Below are 21,615 nucleotides of genomic sequence, written 5' to 3'. Positions count from 1 at the left end.
CCTACTAAAAAGAATAAAAGAAAAGGTTAATCATGTTTGCCATGCCATTTTACTTCCTGCCATGGTTTGCTTCTCAAACCATCTTTGTGCAAGCAGCTTCAACCTATCGTCTTGCACTTCACAAAACTTATGTTCCCACCCTGCTGGCTCCACTGCTTCAAACCCTAATCCTGGCGCCCTATCTTTCGACAAAGGATTCAAACCTTTTGTCCAGTCCACTACGTACGCTGACACTCTTCGCCGGAACTTGACCTTAAATTCAGACCATGCTTGGTACTTGTAATGGTTCACCACAGCAACTTCTAAACTAACTGGCTTCGTTCTATACCCCTCCTTCAACTTAAAATGATGTATTGCATTAAGCAATGAATGTTCAATTGCTTCTAATAAGACTATAGACTTGTGACGATTATCTTCTTTTCTCCTGCAAGTATACCCTTGTGTCACCCCTTCCAGTGGATGTGTCATCTGATTCGACGGACCAAACTCATTGCACCGAATCGAAACCTGACCAATATTATTCTGCCGAGGATCCGACCACCACTGGGTTTTCGGCAATAAGGATCTTAACATCGGATCATCAGGCGAAGGTTGTAATGAAGTAACCCATGATGGTGCAAAAACAAACTCATCAACATCTAAATACATCATCCAAGTGCATGAATCCTTAGCATACAATGAAGCGTGAGAGAAGCCAGCTTCTTGTGTCTTAGGCCAAATCCAAAAGAACGTTTCAATGTTATAGCCCTCTTGATTAAGCTCCTTAATCACCTTCATCAAGTCATCATCACTGTCATTATCGTATAGCACAAACTTTTCTACTCCAATCTTCGAATGGTACATGACCCATTCTCTCAAGAACTTAGCCACGTCAAAAACCATGGTGCAAGCGCACAATAGCGCCTTCGGCCTTTCAATTTCTAACTTGCGCCATGGAATATAGTACGCGACAGAAGGCATCATGAAACTGCTTCCCCCCTGGTGACGAATCTCAAGGGAGACTTTAATCCGTTTGTTTAGGCCGTTACCTTCCTCGCCATAACCGAACGACGTAAAATCTGGACGTTCGCACCTGAACACTTCTTGAATGGAGCTGGTAACGGCTGTTCTGACCGCGTTATTGCTGGTCTCGTCAATGAAAACGCAAGTTAACTCTTTGGGAGACAGGTTAATCCCTTGCCGATGATTCAATCCTTTGACGAACAAAACGACATCTTTTTCAGTCGTAAACGACTCGTAAGCAAGGCGAGTCCATCTCATCATCGGCTCCGGCGGCGGAGACGAAACCAGGAACTCCTCTCCTGAGCGAATCAAAACAGGCGACAGGAACGGCAACCGCCGACGATTTCTCTTCGGAAGGCCGCACTTGAATGTTGTCTGATTCGTCGAAGGCAAAACACCGGAGAACCTCGCCGGAGAAGTCTCGTTGTTCGGATAAAGACACAAGAAATCATTGCCGGATATTGAAGCAGTCATCGGAGGAGTACTTTCCGGCGAGACAATCAAAAGAACTTCCCAATCAGGTAACAAAACAGAGACCGATTTTACCCCCAAGGAATCTTGAATCGACGCCACGTGTCGCGTCAGGTAATTAACGTCTTCTTTAATGGCAAGAGAGGAGGAGGAGGAGGAGGAATATTCTGGTATCTTAGAGATGGCGGTTAGATTAACAGACGGAAAGCTGATTTCCGTTGAGGCATAGATTGGATTGCAGGAGGAAAAATAAAGGGAGAAGGAGGCAAATAGGAAAACGGAGAGGAAGAGGAAAAGAAACGCCGGGGAGACTTTACGACCCATCGTTTCAGAGAATTCTAAAGGGCGAGGAGAAATTAAGAGTAAACGGAGAAGTGGTGTGGAGGGGGGTTTCTTTATATTCATTGTATTTTCCCTCTCAATTTCATATAAAAAAATAAAAAGTCAAGAAGATGAAGAAGAAGGAAGTTAATTTATACAATTAGTTAAAATAAATAATAATAATGATGATGATGAAAACTGCGGACGGCTAGAGGGAGTTTTCAAGGCAGGGAAAAATCACAGAGCATTTATAGAAGAAAAGAAACTGGCGGAACTTTTCAGAGGTGGCGAGCTGATGGGCCGGGCCGGTTCAGGGTCGCATAAGATGGCGTCAGGGGCGGCTTCTTATTCTGTTTTTTGGTAGGTTGTTATTTTACTTGGATTGCGACTATTTATTATAATGCTGATTTTATTTATTAAAAAAAACTCTTCACGGTTGTTATATATTTACAAGTTTTCACTGTTTTTAAATAAAAAAAATAAGAACAATATAATACGTATACATAAACACGTTTTAGCGGTGTAAAAGATTATATTTATTTTTTATATTTAGTTAGTGTTAATTATGGATTTAATTTTTATCATAAATATAATAATTAAAAAGATATTTCTTTAGTTAACTGTCATTGTTTTTCTAATTTGAATTAATTATAACAAACATGAGATAGCTATTATAAATTATAGTTTTGATTTTTTTATGAAGAATAATTGTTATTTTGATGTATTTGTTTTTTTTGTTTTTTCATTGCAAAAATCCATCTTCATTTCCACTAACTAAACATATTTTATAGTTTCTTATTAAAATAGAAAGAAAAATGGAAAAGGAAAAGGAATTTTGTTTTTTTGGTGATTTATTCGGTAATGTTTGGTCATTGGTGGATTGGACTGCCACCATGATTCTATTCCTGGAGATATGGTTCTGTGTGCCAGGAAATTGATTTATTAATATATTAATTAATATTTGTCAATTTCCATAAAATATCAACTTATCTAATTATTCAAGCTGGCTAGCAGATTAAAAATCTAGGAACACCTGCGCGCTACGTGCGTGCGTTTGCTAGATAATCCACTAGCCCTTGATTTAATTAGTAAATATGCCTTTTGATAGCAATAATACAGTGAATTACGTCTATTATGTGAAAAAGGTAAGAAATCTGTTGATTTGTATCTTGATTTTTTTTAAAAAAAATATCATCTAAAAAGATATCATGTGAAATGTTTTTTTATAAAAAAAAATGAAATGGTAATATTTTAATAAATAAAAAACAGTTTATAAAGATGAAACCTAATTAATGCATGATGGTACTTGTATATTATTGAATTAATTAGGAATAAGACAGGATCAAATATGACTGCTGTGACTTTTGCCAGATCAAAGAGAATATTATAATTAATACGTTTCTTGTAAATGCTTTGGCTTGCATGACCATCAAGTTATGCACGTATTTTCTTCGTGGACGAGGTCGAGCTGCCTGTCTATTGCATTCGCATGCACGTTGTATAATTTTCTCCAGCGGCATTTTATTAATTAATTATGGAAACGTTTGCCTTTTCAATTATTTTTTAATTTGAAAAGATTATTTAATCGATGATATTTTTTATATAGTCTGATATATCAATATCAAAAATTTTAAAAAATATTATTGTATTTTTTATTGAAAAACACCACACACAGCATGGTTATGTACCATACATATATACACACACTAATTAAGCATACAATAACCTCTTGTACATGTCGCAATAAAAAAAAAAAATTAACTATTCGTATCATTTAATCTTTAATAATAATAATAAGAGACAAATTAACTTGGATGTTAAAGAAATGCTATATTGATGAAACATGAAAAGAAATTGGATTTCACGTTACAAATATAAAGGCATTTACAATATTAATGATGAAATGAATTTGCAAATATAAAGGCATTTATTTACATTTCGTGGCTCTATAAATCTACAATAAAAGCCTACAAATTAATTTAAATGATTTGCCCTACGAGTGTTGCGATTGTTCTTCCTTTTATTTCTTGATATTAATGTGATGACGTGTGAGGGAAGCTACGCCCCATCGATCTGGCTTAGCGTGTCAAGGGCAAGAAACGAATTGCCTGAGCAGCAAGTGAGCAGGGAACCGCGGGGCATGGCTTTACAGCTACAAGCTTACACATTTTCTCAGCCGCAAGTTTTGGCTTAATTCCATAGCACACAAAGTTCCATTCCTTCAACTTTATGCTCCAATAATTCCATTGCCTATATATATATATATATATATATATATATATATATACATGTTGGATATATAAAGGGCATCGATCATATCCTTTAATTGCTTGAAAAGCTATCAAATACGTCTAACTTTAGCTTGAATATTCCGATCGTAAAATAACAAAGAATAATAAAAATTATTCTCCAATCCCAAGTGCTGGGATGTTGTGCAAGTCACTTTTGTGAAGAAAAAAAATAAAATTGGGATTTATATATAAAAAATAATTGCGAATCACACTGGAAAAACGATGGCACTGAAGATAAGTTAAAAGCATGGACATATCTTTCTGTCTAATCTTTAATTTAGTGATGATCATGTCTTTTCACCGATAAAAGCATTAGAACATTCTCTCACATTCATCCATATCCATGCTTGCTATTCCAAGCACGTTCTCAGTGGAAAACTATACCTTAAATTAAACATCTATCTTGTTAGATCATATAAATATTAATTAATGATTCAAGGATTGACTTTAAAAAATCACCACTCAAAATCCTAATCCAAGCTAAGTTTCAACTTGTACATATCTTTAAAATAACAAACTCTATTGACTCGATTTGATTTAGTTGACTTATCATAGCCAGTACTATAGATTTTTTCTAATTAAAACAACCGATAAAGATCTGAGTTGCTTGATGAGATCTCGGGCCGGGTCTTATCATACTATAAAAAGCATGAGTAGCATTTTTCTATCTTGTTAATGTTGGACACAAGCCTATTGCAGCTTCTGGGCCAAGACAAAGAATATGGGCTTGAAACGTCTAAACAGTAAAGTAAGGCTCAGATCTCCCCAGCCCGTTAAACTACGTAGCAACGGCCCGTTAGCACCATCCTTGCAAACATGCTGACCATATCTACCCTTATCGAGAGACCTGATTCAATTCTGATATTTGATGATCAAGAAATTGTATGGTCCGCCACGGTAAATGCCCTTCATCTAGGGTAAATCAATTCATCGGTGAGTTGAACATAGTTTTTGTTTTTTTTATCTAATTATATAAAAAAAATATTTGATTAATCAAATATCTTATATTTTTTTATTGGGTTGAATGTATATAATTAAGTTAGATATGAACTAAAATAACTTGTTTTTTATTCCTAGAAAACATTTTTTTTTTATATATATAAAAAATCCATTTCATAACAATTTTGACTAACTCATATTTTTAAAAATTATAACTAATTTATTTAAACCTTTTTGTTTTTTTAAAATGAAAACAAAAATTATTGAAAGTTTGAGCATATTTTTATATTGTGGTAATGTTATTTTTTAAAGTATTTTTTACTTGAAAATATATAAAATAATTTAATTTTTTTAAAAAATTTTTAATATTACATATTAAAAAATCTAGAAACACTGAAAATTAAATAAAAAAAATTAAAAACACTTAAAAAAAAAAAAAAATAATGGAACGGCATTAACTGTGGATAAATAATGGGCCCGTGCATGTCGAGCTTGGTCATGGATCATGATAGCGACATGGACCACTGTTTTGTAAAGAAGCTTCGGCTGGGCTTTTCGTTCGGCGGTGGTTTTGGTTTACGGGAAAAAAAAGGGCAAGAAAATCTAAAGTACTATCCGCGTGTACTTCTGATTTATTTTGTCTTGGGATGGAATTATAAACAAGTAAATTGTTTTCGTTAAGAGACAAAGGCTATGAAAAACAAAGAACATATTTCCTTGTATTTTTTATTTTTAAAAAATAAATTTATTTTATATGTTTTATTTATTTTTATCTTGTAAAATATATTGTTGTTTATTTTGTTTATGTTCTTTCTATTTCGAAATATTAACTAACTGTAACAATATGATTTTTGTTTGTTTTGAAATTGAGTTAAAAAATAAAGAATAAAATTCAAGTAAGATAACACCGAGTTATATTGATTAAATATGTTAAATGAATCGATAATAATTTCCTTAATTACTGACGGATTGGTTAGAAAAAATGAAAAAAAAAAAAAAAAACGGTGCCATTCTATTTATTTTTATTTTATTAGTCATTGTCGCCGAAAGGCAAATCTAGAAGAAGGCTCCTCCGTGTTTCTACCATGACAAGTCTTTGGTGATGTTTGATGATGATAGTTGTTTTTAAAAATAAATATTTTTTAAAATTATATTATAATAATAAATATTTTTTATTTTGTTAGATTTTATTTTAAGCATTTTTGCATTAAAATAGTAAAAAAAAATTTAAAAAATAATTTAAAGTAAAAATAATAATTTTTTAATAAAAAAAAAGGTTGAATCACAGCTTTTATCGGACACTTTATATGAATGGTAAAAAAAATATAAAAAACTTCCTTTTTTTTTAGAAGAACCATAGAGCATCTGTGTTTGCATTCGAACATATTTTTTTAAAATACCTTTTAAATTATTTATCATTTGAAAAGGATATTAAATTGAATTTTTAAATGTTTTTAATGATTTTTATATACTAATATTAAAAAAATTAAAACAATCATCTTAAAATATTTTTAATTAAAAAAATACTTTAAAAAATATACTCACCGAACACTCAACTAACATATTTTTTTCAAGATAAGTGGAGTTTTCTTCGCAAGGTGGAGTCCCACACGCTCTAACATGATTTTTCAAGATTAGTGGGAGTTTACCACGTAAGGTGGAGTAAAATGGGGGTTGGGAGGCTAGTTGGAAGCTTAAAGGAGTCATTTTCTTGAAGATTTACATCAATATATGCTAGCCAACCAATTATTCCTGGTTTTATCCATATCAATCCTCTTGCATTTCATATATCATTATCATAATCTGTTTGAAAATATTATTATTATTATTTTTAAAAATATTTTTTATTCAGAAATATATCAAAGTATTTTTATTTTTTAAAAAATTAATTTTGATATCAATGTATTAAAATAATCTAAAAAACTAAAAAATATTAATATGAAAAAACATAAAAAAAATTTTAATTTTTTTTTAAAATTTTAAAAACATAAAAATAAATAGCATGTATCTTTATAGAAAACCAAACAAATTAGGTTAATTTCTTTCCCTTTTGTTTTGGTGCTGGCCTTCACGCACTCCCAAATCCCAAGTCATTGAACATGGCAATGAAAAATAATTTTATATCAACTCGATCCATCTTAGTATTTTAACCTCTAAAATTTGACTTATATTCTACTTCATATTTTTTTAATATATTTTTTAAAAATATATATTTCAAACTTCGAGTTGCATAGAGAGAACATTACAACGCGGAATCAAAGTTATACCACCAAAGCGAAAAATATATGTATATAATCTAGTCCCTATACTTTTGATGTTTGGAAAAACAAGACCATTTGTTTTAAATTTGATAAATTCAAACCATTTGTTTCCAATTAAAGTTGATTTGATCCTCCTCATCCACCTCTATTACTAAACAAACAGCCAGATGAAAGCCACATATTAAAAAATAATCGGATGAAGATTACAATTAAAATATGGGATTTGATTTGACTAAACATAAACATTAGAGGGACCAAACCATACCAGTTTACGATTTGGTCCCTGAACAAAAAGCACTCAACGCGTATGATCCGAAGATTTTTGCAGTAACACACCCGGGGGATTGACTGTTCAGTGTCAGAACAGGACAAAGAGAGAAACAACAAGGTCAAAGACGTAAAAGCAACCGCATCCACCGAACCGGAACGTTTATAAATGCGGGAAGAGAAACAGAGAGAAAAATGAAAAATCCAGTTGTGCGTGAATCTGCATGGAGAGCGACTTGCATTAATTCACATTAATCTCAAAAAATAAGAATAGAGTAATTTCCCTTTTTATTATTAATTTTATGAATTTAATTTATTTGGAAAACTATTTTATTATTACTACTTACTGGGCTGACAGTTTGCCGTTAAATCTGCCGCTCAACTTGTTCACTCTCCCTCCTCTTTCCTTCACTACACAAGTTCTAAGTTTAGGGGTACGTGTGATTTTCTCTATTTTGCCCTTTATTGAAAAATCTTCCTTGTTTCCATTTTTATTAATTAATGAAGCTCTGATTTTTCAAGAATGTTTTTCTGAAATCTAGGATCTAGAGGGACAAAGACAACATTGTCATTCAGGGTTTCCGTTTTTTTGTCTCTCCAATCAAGGAGGAGAGAAAAAGAACGGAACTTGTCTGTGTGTTCTCTGAGTTTTTTTTTTTTTTTTTTTTTTTTTTTCTGGTAATGCAGCTTGGTTTGTGTTTTTTACTATAAAATATACAAAGAGTAATCAGGATGAGATGCTTTTCTTGCATAAAACCAAATCGAAATGATACTAAGATCGACACTGAACACGCCCCTCGATCTAGTTCTCGATGTTCTTATGGGTCCTCAGGTTTTTATTTTTTTATTTCCCATTTGTTTTTTTTTTTGGTTTTGTTTATTTGTTTATTTTGATTAAGATAAGGTGTGGGATTTGTAGGTACCCAGAACGCAAGGTTTAATGTAAATGGTAATTGTTATTTAATTTTTTTTTTATAAGCCTTGTCTTCGTGTTTAATTAATTATTTGGATTCTTATTTTCAACAATGGGGTGCAGAACATGGGAAGAATCAGAGTCCTGAGGATGGGGCTCGTAGCTTTACATTTCGTGAGCTTGCAGCAGCAACAAGAAATTTTAGAGAGGTTAATTTGATTGGTGAAGGAGGTTTTGGCAAGGTTTATAAAGGCCGGCTAGAAACAGGGGAGGTAAGTTGCTGTAAACAGTTATAGAATTTATGTTAATTGTTTTGATTAGTTTATGAATGTGGCTTCCTTTTCGGTTGCAAATAGGTTGTTTGTTGTAATTTTGTGGTCAAACTGAGACACTTTCCTTTTGTTTGGTTTGGTTTTTGATGATTAGCTTGTCGCGGTGAAACAACTTAATCAGGATGGTCTTCAGGGGGATCAGGAATTTATCGTGGAGGTTCTTATGTTGAGTCTGTTACACCAAACCAATCTTGTTACCTTGACTGGCTACTGTACTTCTGGTGATCAGAGACTATTGGTTTATGAATACATGCCGATGGGTAGTTTGGAAGATCATCTTTTCGGTAAATTTCTTTTGCATCTTATGCATAGATTTTTAATGTTCTGCAATCTTCTTCTGATTTGTTATCCAATGAACTTAGTATGAATTTGTTTAGTTTCTGGTTTATTTTTTTGTGTCAGATAATTCATTGCTACTAAACTCCCTGCCCCATCTTGCCACCCTCTAATTATCCCCTTGATACTGAAAATTTGATTATGCAACCAAAACAGATGATTACCACCCTCTATTTATCCCCTCGATATTGAAAATTTGATTATACAACCAGAACAGATGATTAAGCAAGTTGTTTTGATCTTACAAGTTTGTCTTGTTCATGTTCCGATGGATATCAATGATAATCCTAAGTTTATGTTGCGGAAAGTTCACTTCCTGGAATCTCATTCACCTGCATGATTTCTCTTTTTCTTGATAGGTACATGTGCTTTCTCATTGCTAGTTATTCTTGATTCCGCGCATGATTTCATGTTTTTGGCATAGGAGAAAAGTAGATGAATGCTACATAATTTTCAGCTAGCATGCTTTTTGATAATTGATACCGTAATTGTTTCTCAGATCTAGAACCTGGTAAAGAGCCATTAAGTTGGAGCACTCGGATAAAGATTGCTGTTGGTGCTGCCCGGGGTCTCGAGTACCTACACTGTAAAGCAGACCCACCTGTTATTTACCGTGACCTGAAATCTGCGAACATCTTGCTGGACAATGATTTCCAACCAAAACTATCAGATTTTGGAATTGCAAAACTGGGACCTGTTGGAGAAAATACACATGTTTCAACCAGAGTTATGGGGACATATGGATATTGCGCTCCAGAGTATGCCATGAGTGGCAAGTTGACTCTCAAGTCTGATATTTATAGTTTTGGTGTTGTTTTGTTGGAGTTGATCACTGGGAGAAAGGCCATAGATCGTTCTAAGAAGCCAGGAGAGCAAAGCTTGGTTGCTTGGGTGAGTTAAAAACTTGAACTTTTTTCCATTATATTTTTGTTCTGCTCTCATTGCTCATCCAAGCAATCAGCTTATCTGAGAGTTTAATCATAATTGTTTGTGATGCTGGGTGTGCACTCGATGCATCTTCAATCCCCATCCAGGTAATGCCAAAAGCACAGTTTAATTTCCAAATAGTTGGTTCTTTGGAGTAATTTGCTGACCCAAAATAGCTCCAACAAACTATAATGCATCGATTCTTTTTTCTTCTCAATCTCCATTGTAGTCTCAGCCGTTCTTGAAGGACCAGAAGAAATATTGCCGATTAGCTGATCCTCTGTTGGAAGGGTGTTATCCTCGTCGTTGTTTCAACTATGCAATTGCTATAACTGCAATGTGCCTTAATGAGCAAGCCAGTTTTCGCCCTCTTATTGGTGATATACTGGCTGCCTTGGAATATTTGGCTGCACAGTGCCATGTCTCAGAATCCAATACTGGTCGGGTACGAGGTACCAATCCATCACCACCATATTCTGACAGGAAGGTCGTTTCTCCAGAGCGAGATTCTAGGAGTAGAGCTTCTCTTTGAATAGTGTGGAGCAAAAGTTATTGAAACCCCTTGATCTCTGTACTGTAAGTAACCAGTTCCCATTGTCTTGAACTCTTAGAATTTTTTGGTTGCTGAAGGCTTTCAAACTTCCCTTGTAATATTTTATCTTGTGTATTTTATTTTAAAACTTCAATTCATTAGAATGTGCAGATAGACATATGTTCTTGGCAAAGAGATTTTAATATTCCATGAATTGTTATAATTTGGTGAACGTTTACCTAGATCGCTATATTTTTATATAGTTTACGGGGTAATTTGCTACGTTTATACCATTCATTTCACCCTCATCAATGAATTAAATTACATGCTTTCATTGTGGCTAACCTGTTTATTTAGACAGTCTCAGTTTCTATACATGTCAGAGCTAAGAAATCGATCATGTCTGCATCGTAAAAACCCGAAACATTATAATGACCTGTACAGTTTTCTTTTTCACGTTTTTGATTTGCATTCTTAAAGTTCTAGTCTTTTGTAAAATGATAGGTTAAGGTATGGTAACTTATCTCGAGGAAGGATCCTTTTCCTTGCACACCCCTGCCCGTTTTGTTTCCATTCTTGCCAGAACCAAACTCACTGTGACATCATTTTTCTTCCATAAACGATGCTTGATAGATTGGTCCATACTACTGTAGTAATGAGAATGTTGTTTCTCTGTGCTTGCAGGTGTCTTGCCAGGCTTAGAGGGGATGGCTGTTGTGTTTCATACCATGTAAAAGCGAATCGATACAGTGGGTAAATATGTTTATTGACATGTATGTATAGACAGACTGTTGGGGTTTGGAGTAAATGATTTTTTGCTTACGAAAATCAGAATAAACACATGTTTCTTCCAAGCCTGCTGAAGTTTGTACTTGCATTGAAGTGAGAATTCTTTGCAAATGGCATCAAGCAGCAGGAGGCTATTAGGATTGTGTTTAGCACTGTTTGAGAGGGATTGGATTTTTGTTAGATACGTCTACGCTATGATTTTCCATGTTTGTTTCTCCCCCTTTTTCAGATCATTCAACATGAAATAGAGAATCAATAAAGGAAGTATGTACCATGGAGCATAATTGTTGAATTCTTTATCATTTTTAATTTCTGTTCTTTAGAAGGTCCACCAGGCCTTCTACCTCCCATTTCTGGAGAGTTGCTATGCTTCCCTTGAAACACCCATCCGAGCAGCAGCCCTATATATGCTAACCAAGTACCAATGAAGATGGATACATAGTTAAAATACTCAACCCTAGAGCTGGCCTGGACTAATTACCTCGGTTGCAAATTGGATGGGTTTGATACAGGCCATCCCAATTTTTTATTTTTTTAAAAACGAAACAAAGATGTTGATTTTTTAAAGAAAAAAGACCAGGTTTTTCTACTGGACTAAGCCTGATTAGGTCATGGGTCGGCGAGTCGATGAATAGATTGACCCATTGAGTCTTGTAAAGAGGAATGAATATCCATTCAGTGAAGAATGTTGTCGACAATTTCCCTAGGAAGAAATGCCACTGCCTTCTTTCCGTCCCCTGTTCTTGAAAAACAACGTCATTTCGAAGAAAACTTGAAAGAAAAAGTCAACGAGCATCAACAAATTTCCTTGATCGTAAAACATTCAGGACCAAATCGATAAACTTTATGGGTTTGCGATCTAATTGATAATGAGTATATATATGAAGGATTAAATTGAGATTTCCCAAAACATTGAACTGGCTAGAAATCAGGTTCATGAGAAGATTAAATGATAAAAAATCCCTCCTCCCAGAACATCCTGAGCTAGAGGAGCATTCACTAATCTCTGAAGCTTTTGAGCATGAAATTCTCCTATGAACAATATTGCAACTTGCGACTGTTCCCCGAGGAGACCTCCAAGGCCTCCTCATCAACAAGAAGCATATTCTTGTGGCAATCAAAAGAATCAAGCATTTGATCTTCTGCTTTGCGAGAAACAAGGGCACTTGTATTGTATAATGTTGATGTCCATGTGGGTCTTGGAAGCATACTGTTATCTTATTAATCTTTGGACCAAACAATTGGATTTTTTAAAAGTTGGAATTGCTTCGGAGCGGTGGAATCTTCTGAATTCTGTTATTATTAATAAGTGATTGGTATAATGGATTTTGTTATTATTATTGTTATTGGTTGTTGCAAGGTTATTGATCCAAGCCATGCTCGTAATCCAGTCCAAGGCTTGGGTTATGGATTAAATAATAGATTTGGATTAATCCAAAATATTATAACAATATTATTTTAAATTTATTTTTTAAAAATTAATTAAATTTTAACTGAATTGATTGAGTTGTGGATAAATCTGATATATAATTTAGGTTTGATCAGGTCAACTTCTACTAAGTGTTTTTAAGATTTGATTAAGACTAGATTCCAGTTTGACCAAATTTTTAATTGATCAGTCAAGTCAGACCAAGTTTAATAACATTATCTTAATGGGTTAGATTTTTTAAATGTGATTAGTTTGAACCTTGCATACCAATATACCTATAATAATTTCCCATAAAGAGTTGTAAGATTGTCTCAACAATGATGAAGGATTTATTTAGGAGTTTAATGTGACTTGGTTGAAATTATATTTTATTCTAGCTATGTTTTTAAAAATATTTGGTTAATTAACACATATCATAGTTTTGTATAAATTTCATCGAAATCTTTTTCTTGAAACCCTCATTAAGAAAAAACTATTTTTTATTATATGATTAATGTTATGATACATGATAATTTTCACTTAAAAATACATTAAAATAATTTTTTTTAAATTTTGACATCAACATATCAAAACTGTAATATTTAAAAAGCATGAATTTAATATTTTTTTAAATAAAAAATATTTTTAAAACACATTTAAAAATAAAAACCACCACACTTCCAAAACTCACCTTGTAGCCTCTCCGAAATCACTTTTTATTTTATTTTATTTTACTGTTACCACAATATTAAATATACACCAAATTACTCTTCACAATAAATTTATTTTCCTAAATATGAACAGAGTTAAAGCCGACAATCCTTTACTCGGCCGAGAAAGAGTCGGAAAAGCGTTGCCATTGCCGGCCACTGGAAATGCATATGCTTTGATAGCCTTCAAAAAGATACGAAAGCTACAATTGTCGACCAACTTTAAAAAGGGTAGGGTCATTTTTAAACAAAAAAAAGAAAAAGAAAAAGAAAAAGAAAAAGAAAAAGAAAATAGAGGTGATGTCTCATATAGACGACGCAGACGACGACGAGTGTCTGTTTCCTAAGAAATTTCTGTTGAATTTTCTCTCTAAGAAATTCTTGGCCCATCATATAAAACAATAAAGTCCAAGGAATTATAATAAATAATGTCTTAGTTGATCGACTCTTTCCACAATGCTCTGGGTTTAACACTGTTTTTTATTTGTTTAATCCCCTATCTCACTGTTTTTTGACGTAGTCAGTCAGCCATTTTATTACAATATCATATTGGCAACATAGGAGTAATTTTATGTCTTGTCAGACATCATATTTTTAAAATCCGATTTGACCAGTATATTGATCTGAAATCCGGCCCGGTTTAAAATTAAAATTAAGCTGAGTTGAAAAAAAAAAAAAAAAAAAACTTGATATAGCCTAGCAGCACGGTTTACCCGGTAAAAAATACCAATTGCAACTTGTCAATTCTTTTTTTTTTTATTAAAATAATATCTTTTTTATTTTATTTTAAAAAATTGACCTGAATGACCCAGGTGATCCGATCAAAACCCGGAACCCGAATCTTGGAACCGGCTCATAAATTCAAAAACTATGAATTGCTTTTTTTTTTTTTTTTACAGCAGGTTTTTGACAAGGTGAAAAAGTCTGTTTATTAAATGAAATTTTATAGTATTTGAATCCAATAGCAACTCAAATTTAAGGTGTACTGTTCTTACTCTTTTGGCTAACATAAAAGGGAGATATGGACTTTGCAATTGTCAATCTCTAACTTCGTCATTATCCACTACTATAATATAAATTGTTTTTTTTTTTTTAAATTAATTTAAGTTGTGTTCAGTTAGTATTCCAAAAAAAATTAAATAAATACAAAACAAAAATATATTTAATTAAAAAAATAAGAAAGCTTTTGAATAAATTTTTATATTTTCAATATAATAAATACAAAAAGATATTTTTATTTTTTATTTTTTATTATAAAACAATAACTAAACATATTCGTGAATTTTGTCTTCCATATTACATGGAGTTGCATACAATGGCAGATCCTTGCATGGACAGGAGAAGACGGCAGCCCCACGTAGGATTCTGAGTTTTTCTCAAGAGTTATAACCACTTTAAGTCCCTGTAGGTTTTAAACTGCACAACTCATTCCTTGCATCTCTAAATTTTATATACAATTGGATCCTTGGTTTCGAATCTTTTTTTATATAGGAAACAGTGCTTTCAAAATATTGTTTTCTTTTTCACAAAGAATTTGTTTTAAAAAATATTTATGATGATTATTATGTTAAACTATCAAAACTAAAATAATAGTAATAATAATAATTTAATAATGTTATTTTCTTAGACAAAACTATGTTGTTGATGTTTATTACATTGCGGCCAGATTATTTTTTTTAACATAAACAAATCTAATAATTCAATGTAATCCAATTGACTTGATAGATTCAAAGACAATCCAAATTCCATTTTTAATTATACAACAACAACGTATTAGATCAATCAGGGTTAACCTTTTGAATCTATAATTCGGGTTATGAGACCATGTAGTTTTATATAAAACAAATTATGAAGATCAATTTTTAATGAACCGAACATTGAAGTATAAAATAAAAAAAACATGAGTCAATGGTCAACTCAAACAGGGTCATGAGATAAGAAAAAAAAATCCATTCTAAAATAAAGACACAATGGAATGACTAAAGTTTACCTAGATTAACTTACAAAATTTGTGACATGGATAATGAGATCAAAATAGACTCATAAAAAAGCAAACCAAAACAAATCATAAAATCTAATTAATAATAAACACAATATTAAAAGATTAATTAAAAAAAATAAAAACTCAAATCAATTATATTAATTCATCAAACCTAATATATAAATAAAAAAAAATTAAAATAATTCTGTAAAAAACAACCACAACAAATCAATAGATCTCGCATGCTAGTAAAATCCAAATAGCATAACTGTGACCTTGGTGGGCAATTTCATCAGAGATAAGAAATCTCCTGAAGTTTAGCTTTAAACTGCTATGAATGTTTATGAGGTAAGGCCATGCGTCATGCTTTGCAATGGCTCCAACTTCATGGGATCAACAATGAATGTACAAAGTGTGTTTGATCATATGTTTGAGTTTTTTCAGAGGCTCACATTATTATTAATTTTAAAACTTATAAGATTAATTAGAAAGTTTATATAACTATTAATTTTAAAACTTATAAAATTAATAACATTAATATAATAATAAAAACAATGGATGTACAAATTAAACTCTTGAGACAGACATGGGAGACTTTGCCCTGCATACCTCGCAAGGTCATTTTCTCGACTTGCTGGACGGTTTCCTCTATATATTTTGCTTCCTCGATCGGTCTGCATCGCCCTTCATACGTAAATGAAATTCTATTAAAGTATTTGTTGACATTTCCCCCCTTCGTTTCTCAAAGATTTATCGGTGCATTAGCGGACAAAGATTTCTCAAAGATATATTTGACTCGTAATTAGATATATGATTTGGTTGTTTTTTGAAATTAAATACTATCCTTTTAAATTAGTTTAAATTGACCCTTCGAACCATCACTCGAATGTTGAATAAGATAATAAGTTTTATTATAATAGTTATTAATTAATGTGAATGGTAGTTAAGTTAGTTTGACCTGAAACTTCATATGAAAGCAATAATTAATGTGAAAACTCGAGGATATATCACGGCTGTTTCCTGAAATTACGTAGTTAATACGTGCATAAGTAGGACAAAAAATAAGGAATGTCTCTAATCCTGCTGCCGTATTCAAGGTGCACGGAATTAGTGCTTTCACACACAGTTGAAGCCCAACAATCAATATGGCTCCCCAGTTGCAGCTTTATATGCACTCAAATGTCTACAAGAAGGGACCCTCTCCTTTCAATTTAGATTGTTTAGAAATTTTTTGAAAAAAATTTTTTTTTATTTGTTAAAATTATTTAAAAAATGATTTTTAAAAAATGAAAAAATATTATTTTTTTTCGGCATATTTTTAAAATTAAAAAAATTAATTTTGATATTCACACGTTAAAATGTTCTAAAAATATTAAAAAATTTTAATTCCTTTTTTTAAAAAAATTAAAACATAAAAATAAATAGAACAATAGCCTTGATTTCTTACTTGATATAACTAAGCGATTAAACACAATGTTGGTTTAACTAACGGAGGGGCCTCTAAAATATGAATTTTATATTCTCAAAGTATTATGGAAGAAATTAAAGAAATAGATCATATAAAACTAAGTTTATAGTGATGGTGTGTATTTCTTACAATTTAATTTGAGTCAACCATGATGTCTTGTCTCCTTGTTGCAAAAGTCTCTTGGTTTTTTAAGGTGCACAGAATACAGACATATAAGAAAAATATAAATTTATTTGGTTGGAAAGATAAATAAAAAAATTAGGATAATCTTTGAATGAATTTATATATTCTTAAAATAAATAAACAAGTATTAATTTAATAGACTGTGGAACGTGTCAACCCGTGGACCCAATCGCCTGTACAAGGTGATTGGTGTCGGTGATGAAAGTCCCGACGACTTAGTTGCGGCTTTATACTTCTACTTATTTCTTTTGTCTTTAAAATAAAATCATTAATGACGTGATAAATGAATACAAAAAATATAAAAAACTTACGGGTGTTTAGTTACTGTTGAAGAATATCCTCTAGAAAGTAACGATAAGTTTCTTTTATTTTTAATAATTCCTTTTTCTATTTGGTAAGTTTTATTAATTATTTTTAAAAATATTATTTCACCAAAGCTCAAGATTCCATTGCTTTCCCTGCCCTGATGATTTACAAACAGCACTAAGACCACGTACCGTGAGCAATATAAAAAGAAGTGGGAACAATAATAAAAGTGCAGATAACAAGCAGTCTCCATCGCTGAAACATCTCTCTGATGGATCCTCTTATTTCCTGACACTTTCTTCTATCTTTCGAGGAACCAGCGGGATCAGTTCATCATTCCATACCTAAGGCCTGCATGCCACCTTCAGAGCAGACGATATCAGAAATCTGTGTATCGACATGGGAAATTGTTGGGGAAGTACTCCTGTGACCAATCATAACAGCCCTTCTGCTACCAAGCCTTCTACTCCAAGTAATTACTCCATAAAAACCATTCTCAAATCTTCCCTTTTTTCCTGAGGAGCTTCTTGTTAATCTGGTTTGATTTATATGTTGATGCAGAAACGTCAGCAAACCACAGCAAAGAAAATGGACCGGGGGGCAGAAGCAGCAGCGACCGTAAAGAAAAAGAAAGCGTCAGGATTGGTGTGTATGTGGAGAACAAAGACAAGGATGGAACAGCTAGAACTCCTCCCAGTGGACAGGTCATGGCAGTTTTGGGACCAAAATTGTTCACTCTGTCGGAACTGAAGAGTGCTACCAGGAATTTTAGACCTGATACTGTGCTAGGGGAAGGTGGGTTCGGCAGGGTTTTTAAAGGTTGGGTCGATGAAAAGACCTTTGCACCGGCCAAAGTTGGCTGTGGAATGGCTGTAGCTGTTAAGAAATCGAAACCAGACAGCTCTCAAGGCCTGCAGGAGTGGCAGGTAACAATCAATTTCTTTCTTTGTTAATTTGTTTTCTGTCATTATAAAGTCAGGAATCTTTGTTTTACCTAAATCTTTATCTTTCTATGTATAGAACATAGCTTGATTTTGGTAGCTCGATCAGCTTTGGAGCTGCTAAAAAAAAGTAGGAAAAAAACTAGATACTGTAGTGTTTTTTTTTTCCCCTTCTCATTTGGCGAACTCCCTCATCCCTCGACCGTTGACAGAAGCACTTTTCTGCCACCTGTTGCTTTGCTGTGAAGCGTTCATACTTGACCATGTTCAAATTGCATATGACATTTCCATTGATCTTAATATGACGTCCATGCTTACATCTCCAATAGTCATATATTTATTTATTTATCTTAGTTTCTCGAAAAATTGAAATATACTATTCTCTATCACTTTACCAGCTAATTTATTTTTTATTTCAGTCCTGATTGTTGAGAAATTTATGACGGTTTCTTAATGCGTTTTGAAGAAGGATTGAGGCCACTTTTCCCTTTAAATTAAGTTTTTTTTTGACATGATGCTTGGAAAATTGTATAGAACCCACTTGAAAATTGGTGAAAGAAGAGGAAAGAATTGAATGATGAATTCAATTGTTGTTCTTTGACGAAAATAATTAAATTAATACCCCTAAAAAACCAAGCCAATAACCATATTTAATATTCTAATCAGAATAAAATGTGAAAGCACGAACGAAGTGCACGCAGAACACAGATGCGCACACACACGGTATACAATTGAATTCAGCATGCCAGAAAATTTGCTAGGTAAGTTTCATTAATGTTGTTGACCAATATTTCTACTGTCCCAATAGCACGGTGCGTGTAATACGTGTTTTATTCCAATTATGAATAAAAATATTTAATTAATACATATCAAAGTCTTATAAAACTCTTTCTTAAGAATTTGGTATAAAGAATTATAATTTTTTTTTTTTTTCAATTTATATTTTTAAATTACAACCACAAAAACCATCACAGTATCAAACACTTAAAATCATGATGTTGAATTTGTTGTCGCAGTCTGAAGTGAAGTTACTGGGAAAATTTTCTCATCCAAACCTCGTCAGACTCTTAGGTTACTGCTGGGAGGAAAACCAGTTCCTTCTTGTCTACGAATACATGCAGAAGGGAAGCTTGGAAACGCACCTTTTCAGAAGTAAGAAAACCATAAACCCACACATAATATCTCTCCTTTCTTCTTTTTCACTGGCGATAACCACAGTGAAATCCACTGATTCGACGCGCAGGATTTCTGAAATAGTCACTAACGGCATGCATGACAAATTGTGAGTGTTTGCAGAGGGGGCAGAACCGCTTCCATGGAACGTTAGAATTAAAATAGCAATCGGAGCTGCAGAAGGTCTTTCCTTCCTTCACACATCAGAAAAGAGTGTCATTTATCGGGACTTCAAGACATCTAACATCTTATTGGATGGGGTAAGGTTCTTTGTATCTTTGCATTTTTCAGAAAACGAGGCACCATTTAAGTAGCCATATTGAACTCGACTGCTCTCTGTCTTTTCTTTCACTCTCCAGGCCTTCAACGCTAAACTTTCAGACTTTGGGCTGGCAAAGTTTGGTCCTTTAAACGGCAACTCCCATGTTACAACAAGGGTCATGGGCACGTATGGGTATGCAGCTCCAGAATATGTTGCTACTGGTAATTAACCCCTTCCCCCCTCCAAATATTGATCAGATATATATTTGACGTAAATGGTATTAGTATATATAACGATTACAACCAAAACTTACAGGGCATTTGTACGTCAAGAGTGATGTCTTCGGTTTTGGTGTTGTGTTGCTGGAACTGTTGACGGGCCTAAAAGCCCTTGACACCAATCGGCCGAGTTGGCAGCAAAATTTGGTAGAGTTTGCTAGGCCTTCTCTTTCCGATAAAAGAAAACTGAAGAAAATAATGGATCCAAGACTCGAAGAGCAGTACCCTATAAAAGCTGCAGTGCAAGCAGCTGGACTTATACTACAATGCTTGGAATCTGACCCAAGAAGTAGACCATCCATGAAAGAGGTTTTGGAGACCTTAAAAAAGATAGATGACACGAAGGATGTGTCCAAGGACAGCAAAGGCAGTGCCAAGAAAAAAGCTCCAAAGCGACAAGAAGAGCATTACCGCCATCAGTCTCCACTTCAGTCCAGACATGGTGGCACTGGCAACAAGGGTCGAGCCCACTCCTCAGCCTCTGTCGGTTCATATCAATCAACGGGTGCCCCTAGGCCATTATATTTTGCTAGTCACTTGTAGTTTTGCTCTTCTTTTTGGTTCTTGTAACTTGTAACACGTCCAATATATGTTTATTAGAGGTCCAAACTCGAGTAAGAAATGTTCTCTCGGCCCAGTGTCATGAGTTTGAAATAGCTGTTTTGTAGAGGATGGTTGAGCCCGTATGCCCAAGTTGGACCTGTAAATTGAGATGTAATTCAGGCCCGACCCAGCTGGAAACCCAAGGAAAAAAACTTTGTGTATAAATTAAACAAAAAAAGAACACAGGAAAGGAAATCATAATTTAAAATTAGGACATTCGAGGGGCGGTGAAGGTCTCTTTGGTTCTTGTTTGTTGAACCCTGATTTGTTCACCTGTATCTATTCCTATGGAATGTTTGATTATTGATTCGAAATAAAAGATACCATATGTGAAATATATTTATTATTTTATGTCTCTTTCTCTATCTAGCTTCTTTAATTAATTTTTTTTTAATTATTATTAAAAGATACTATTCATCACACACATTCAGGTATGTGCTGGTCAAAAAGCTCAAATCATCGGCATACTCCATTCAATGCGATTATTGCTCTATATTTTTGTATCATATTGTTTTTTTTAATTAATTTGAGTATTCTACTAACTTATATATATCTTAACTAATTTCATAAGCTTTAAAATTAATAACTATATAAGTCTTGAATTACCTTTAAATTTATAAAATTTAAATTAGTAATCTTGAGAAGAAATCTAGTATCTGACGTGTTGTCCAGTTGGCTGTGACCTCAGGATAGTTTTGTACTTGTAAATCCTAATCCTAAGTCTATGGAGCCAGAAAGCTTGGGGTTGGATATTCTGGGATTTACAAGCCTAACCAAGCAGAAATCAATCCAGTTTCTGATCATTTCCATATACAAGTAATTCAGACAAAGTTAAGTATTCTCCTTGATTTGTTCATTTTTTATGGATACAAACAGTGTAGTTCTTGTTGAAGTTAATTTGAAAAGGAGAGAAAACAATGA

At 33.1% G+C, this 21,615-nt stretch overlaps 3 protein-coding genes across 5 annotated transcripts; 2 read left to right on the top strand and 1 right to left on the bottom strand.

Moving 5' to 3' along the window:
• Nucleotides 1-30: 30 nt before the first annotated feature.
• On the bottom strand, nucleotides 31-1,797 carry LOC118062256 (glycosyltransferase family 92 protein At1g27200). Its single transcript, XM_035075988.1, has one exon. It carries the CDS (start codon nucleotides 1,795-1,797, stop codon nucleotides 31-33), a length of 1,767 nt encoding a protein of 588 aa, XP_034931879.1.
• Nucleotides 1,798-7,770: 5,973 nt separating this feature from the next.
• LOC118061919 (probable serine/threonine-protein kinase PBL21) lies at nucleotides 7,771-11,694 on the top strand. Of its 3 annotated transcripts, XM_073409295.1 has the most exons (8): nucleotides 7,771-7,986; nucleotides 8,095-8,384; nucleotides 8,472-8,501; nucleotides 8,589-8,737; nucleotides 8,892-9,081; nucleotides 9,633-10,024; nucleotides 10,290-10,636; nucleotides 11,277-11,694. In XM_073409295.1, exons 2-7 carry the CDS (start codon nucleotides 8,285-8,287, stop codon nucleotides 10,590-10,592), a joined length of 1,164 nt encoding a protein of 387 aa, XP_073265396.1. In that variant the 5' UTR covers nucleotides 7,771-7,986; nucleotides 8,095-8,284; the 3' UTR covers nucleotides 10,593-10,636; nucleotides 11,277-11,694. The 3 variants fall into 3 exon arrangements, with proteins under 3 accessions (XP_073265396.1, XP_034931438.1, XP_034931437.1); XM_035075547.2 differs by having other exon boundaries at nucleotides 7,771-8,384; nucleotides 10,296-10,636; XM_035075546.2 differs by having other exon boundaries at nucleotides 7,771-8,384.
• A 5,906-nt stretch (nucleotides 11,695-17,600) lies between these two features.
• LOC118061920 (probable serine/threonine-protein kinase PIX13) lies at nucleotides 17,601-21,045 on the top strand. The gene is made up of 6 exons (XM_035075548.2): nucleotides 17,601-17,909; nucleotides 17,999-18,363; nucleotides 19,395-19,530; nucleotides 19,675-19,811; nucleotides 19,911-20,034; nucleotides 20,129-21,045. The coding sequence occupies exons 1-6, from the start codon at nucleotides 17,837-17,839 to the stop codon at nucleotides 20,632-20,634; spliced, it is 1,341 nt and encodes a 446-aa protein (XP_034931439.1). The 5' UTR covers nucleotides 17,601-17,836; the 3' UTR covers nucleotides 20,635-21,045.
• Nucleotides 21,046-21,615: the final 570 nt, after the last annotated feature.

Source organism: Populus alba, chromosome 5 (genome assembly GCF_005239225.2).
Source record: "Populus alba chromosome 5, ASM523922v2, whole genome shotgun sequence".
NCBI classification, from domain to species: domain Eukaryota; kingdom Viridiplantae; phylum Streptophyta; class Magnoliopsida; order Malpighiales; family Salicaceae; genus Populus; species Populus alba.
The sequence above is the reverse complement of the archived record's forward strand: the minus strand, read 5'-3'. Positions and strand labels throughout refer to the sequence as shown.

Excerpts from the sequence above, each read along its gene's own strand:
- LOC118062256 (XM_035075988.1), bottom strand. The coding sequence starts at position 1,797 with ATGGGTCGTAAAGTCTCCCCGGCGTTTCTTTTCCTCTTCCTCTCCGTT.
- LOC118061919 (XM_073409295.1), top strand. The coding sequence starts at position 8,285 with ATGAGATGCTTTTCTTGCATAAAACCAAATCGAAATGATACTAAGATC. Across the intron at positions 8,502-8,588 it reads CGCAAGGTTTAATGTAAATG|AACATGGGAAGAATCAGAGT; the intron begins GTAATTGTTATT and ends AATGGGGTGCAG. Across the intron at positions 8,738-8,891 it reads GCCGGCTAGAAACAGGGGAG|CTTGTCGCGGTGAAACAACT; the intron begins GTAAGTTGCTGT and ends TTTGATGATTAG.
- LOC118061920 (XM_035075548.2), top strand. The coding sequence starts at position 17,837 with ATGGGAAATTGTTGGGGAAGTACTCCTGTGACCAATCATAACAGCCCT. Across the intron at positions 19,812-19,910 it reads CTAACATCTTATTGGATGGG|GCCTTCAACGCTAAACTTTC; the intron begins GTAAGGTTCTTT and ends TTCACTCTCCAG. Across the intron at positions 20,035-20,128 it reads TCCAGAATATGTTGCTACTG|GGCATTTGTACGTCAAGAGT; the intron begins GTAATTAACCCC and ends CAAAACTTACAG.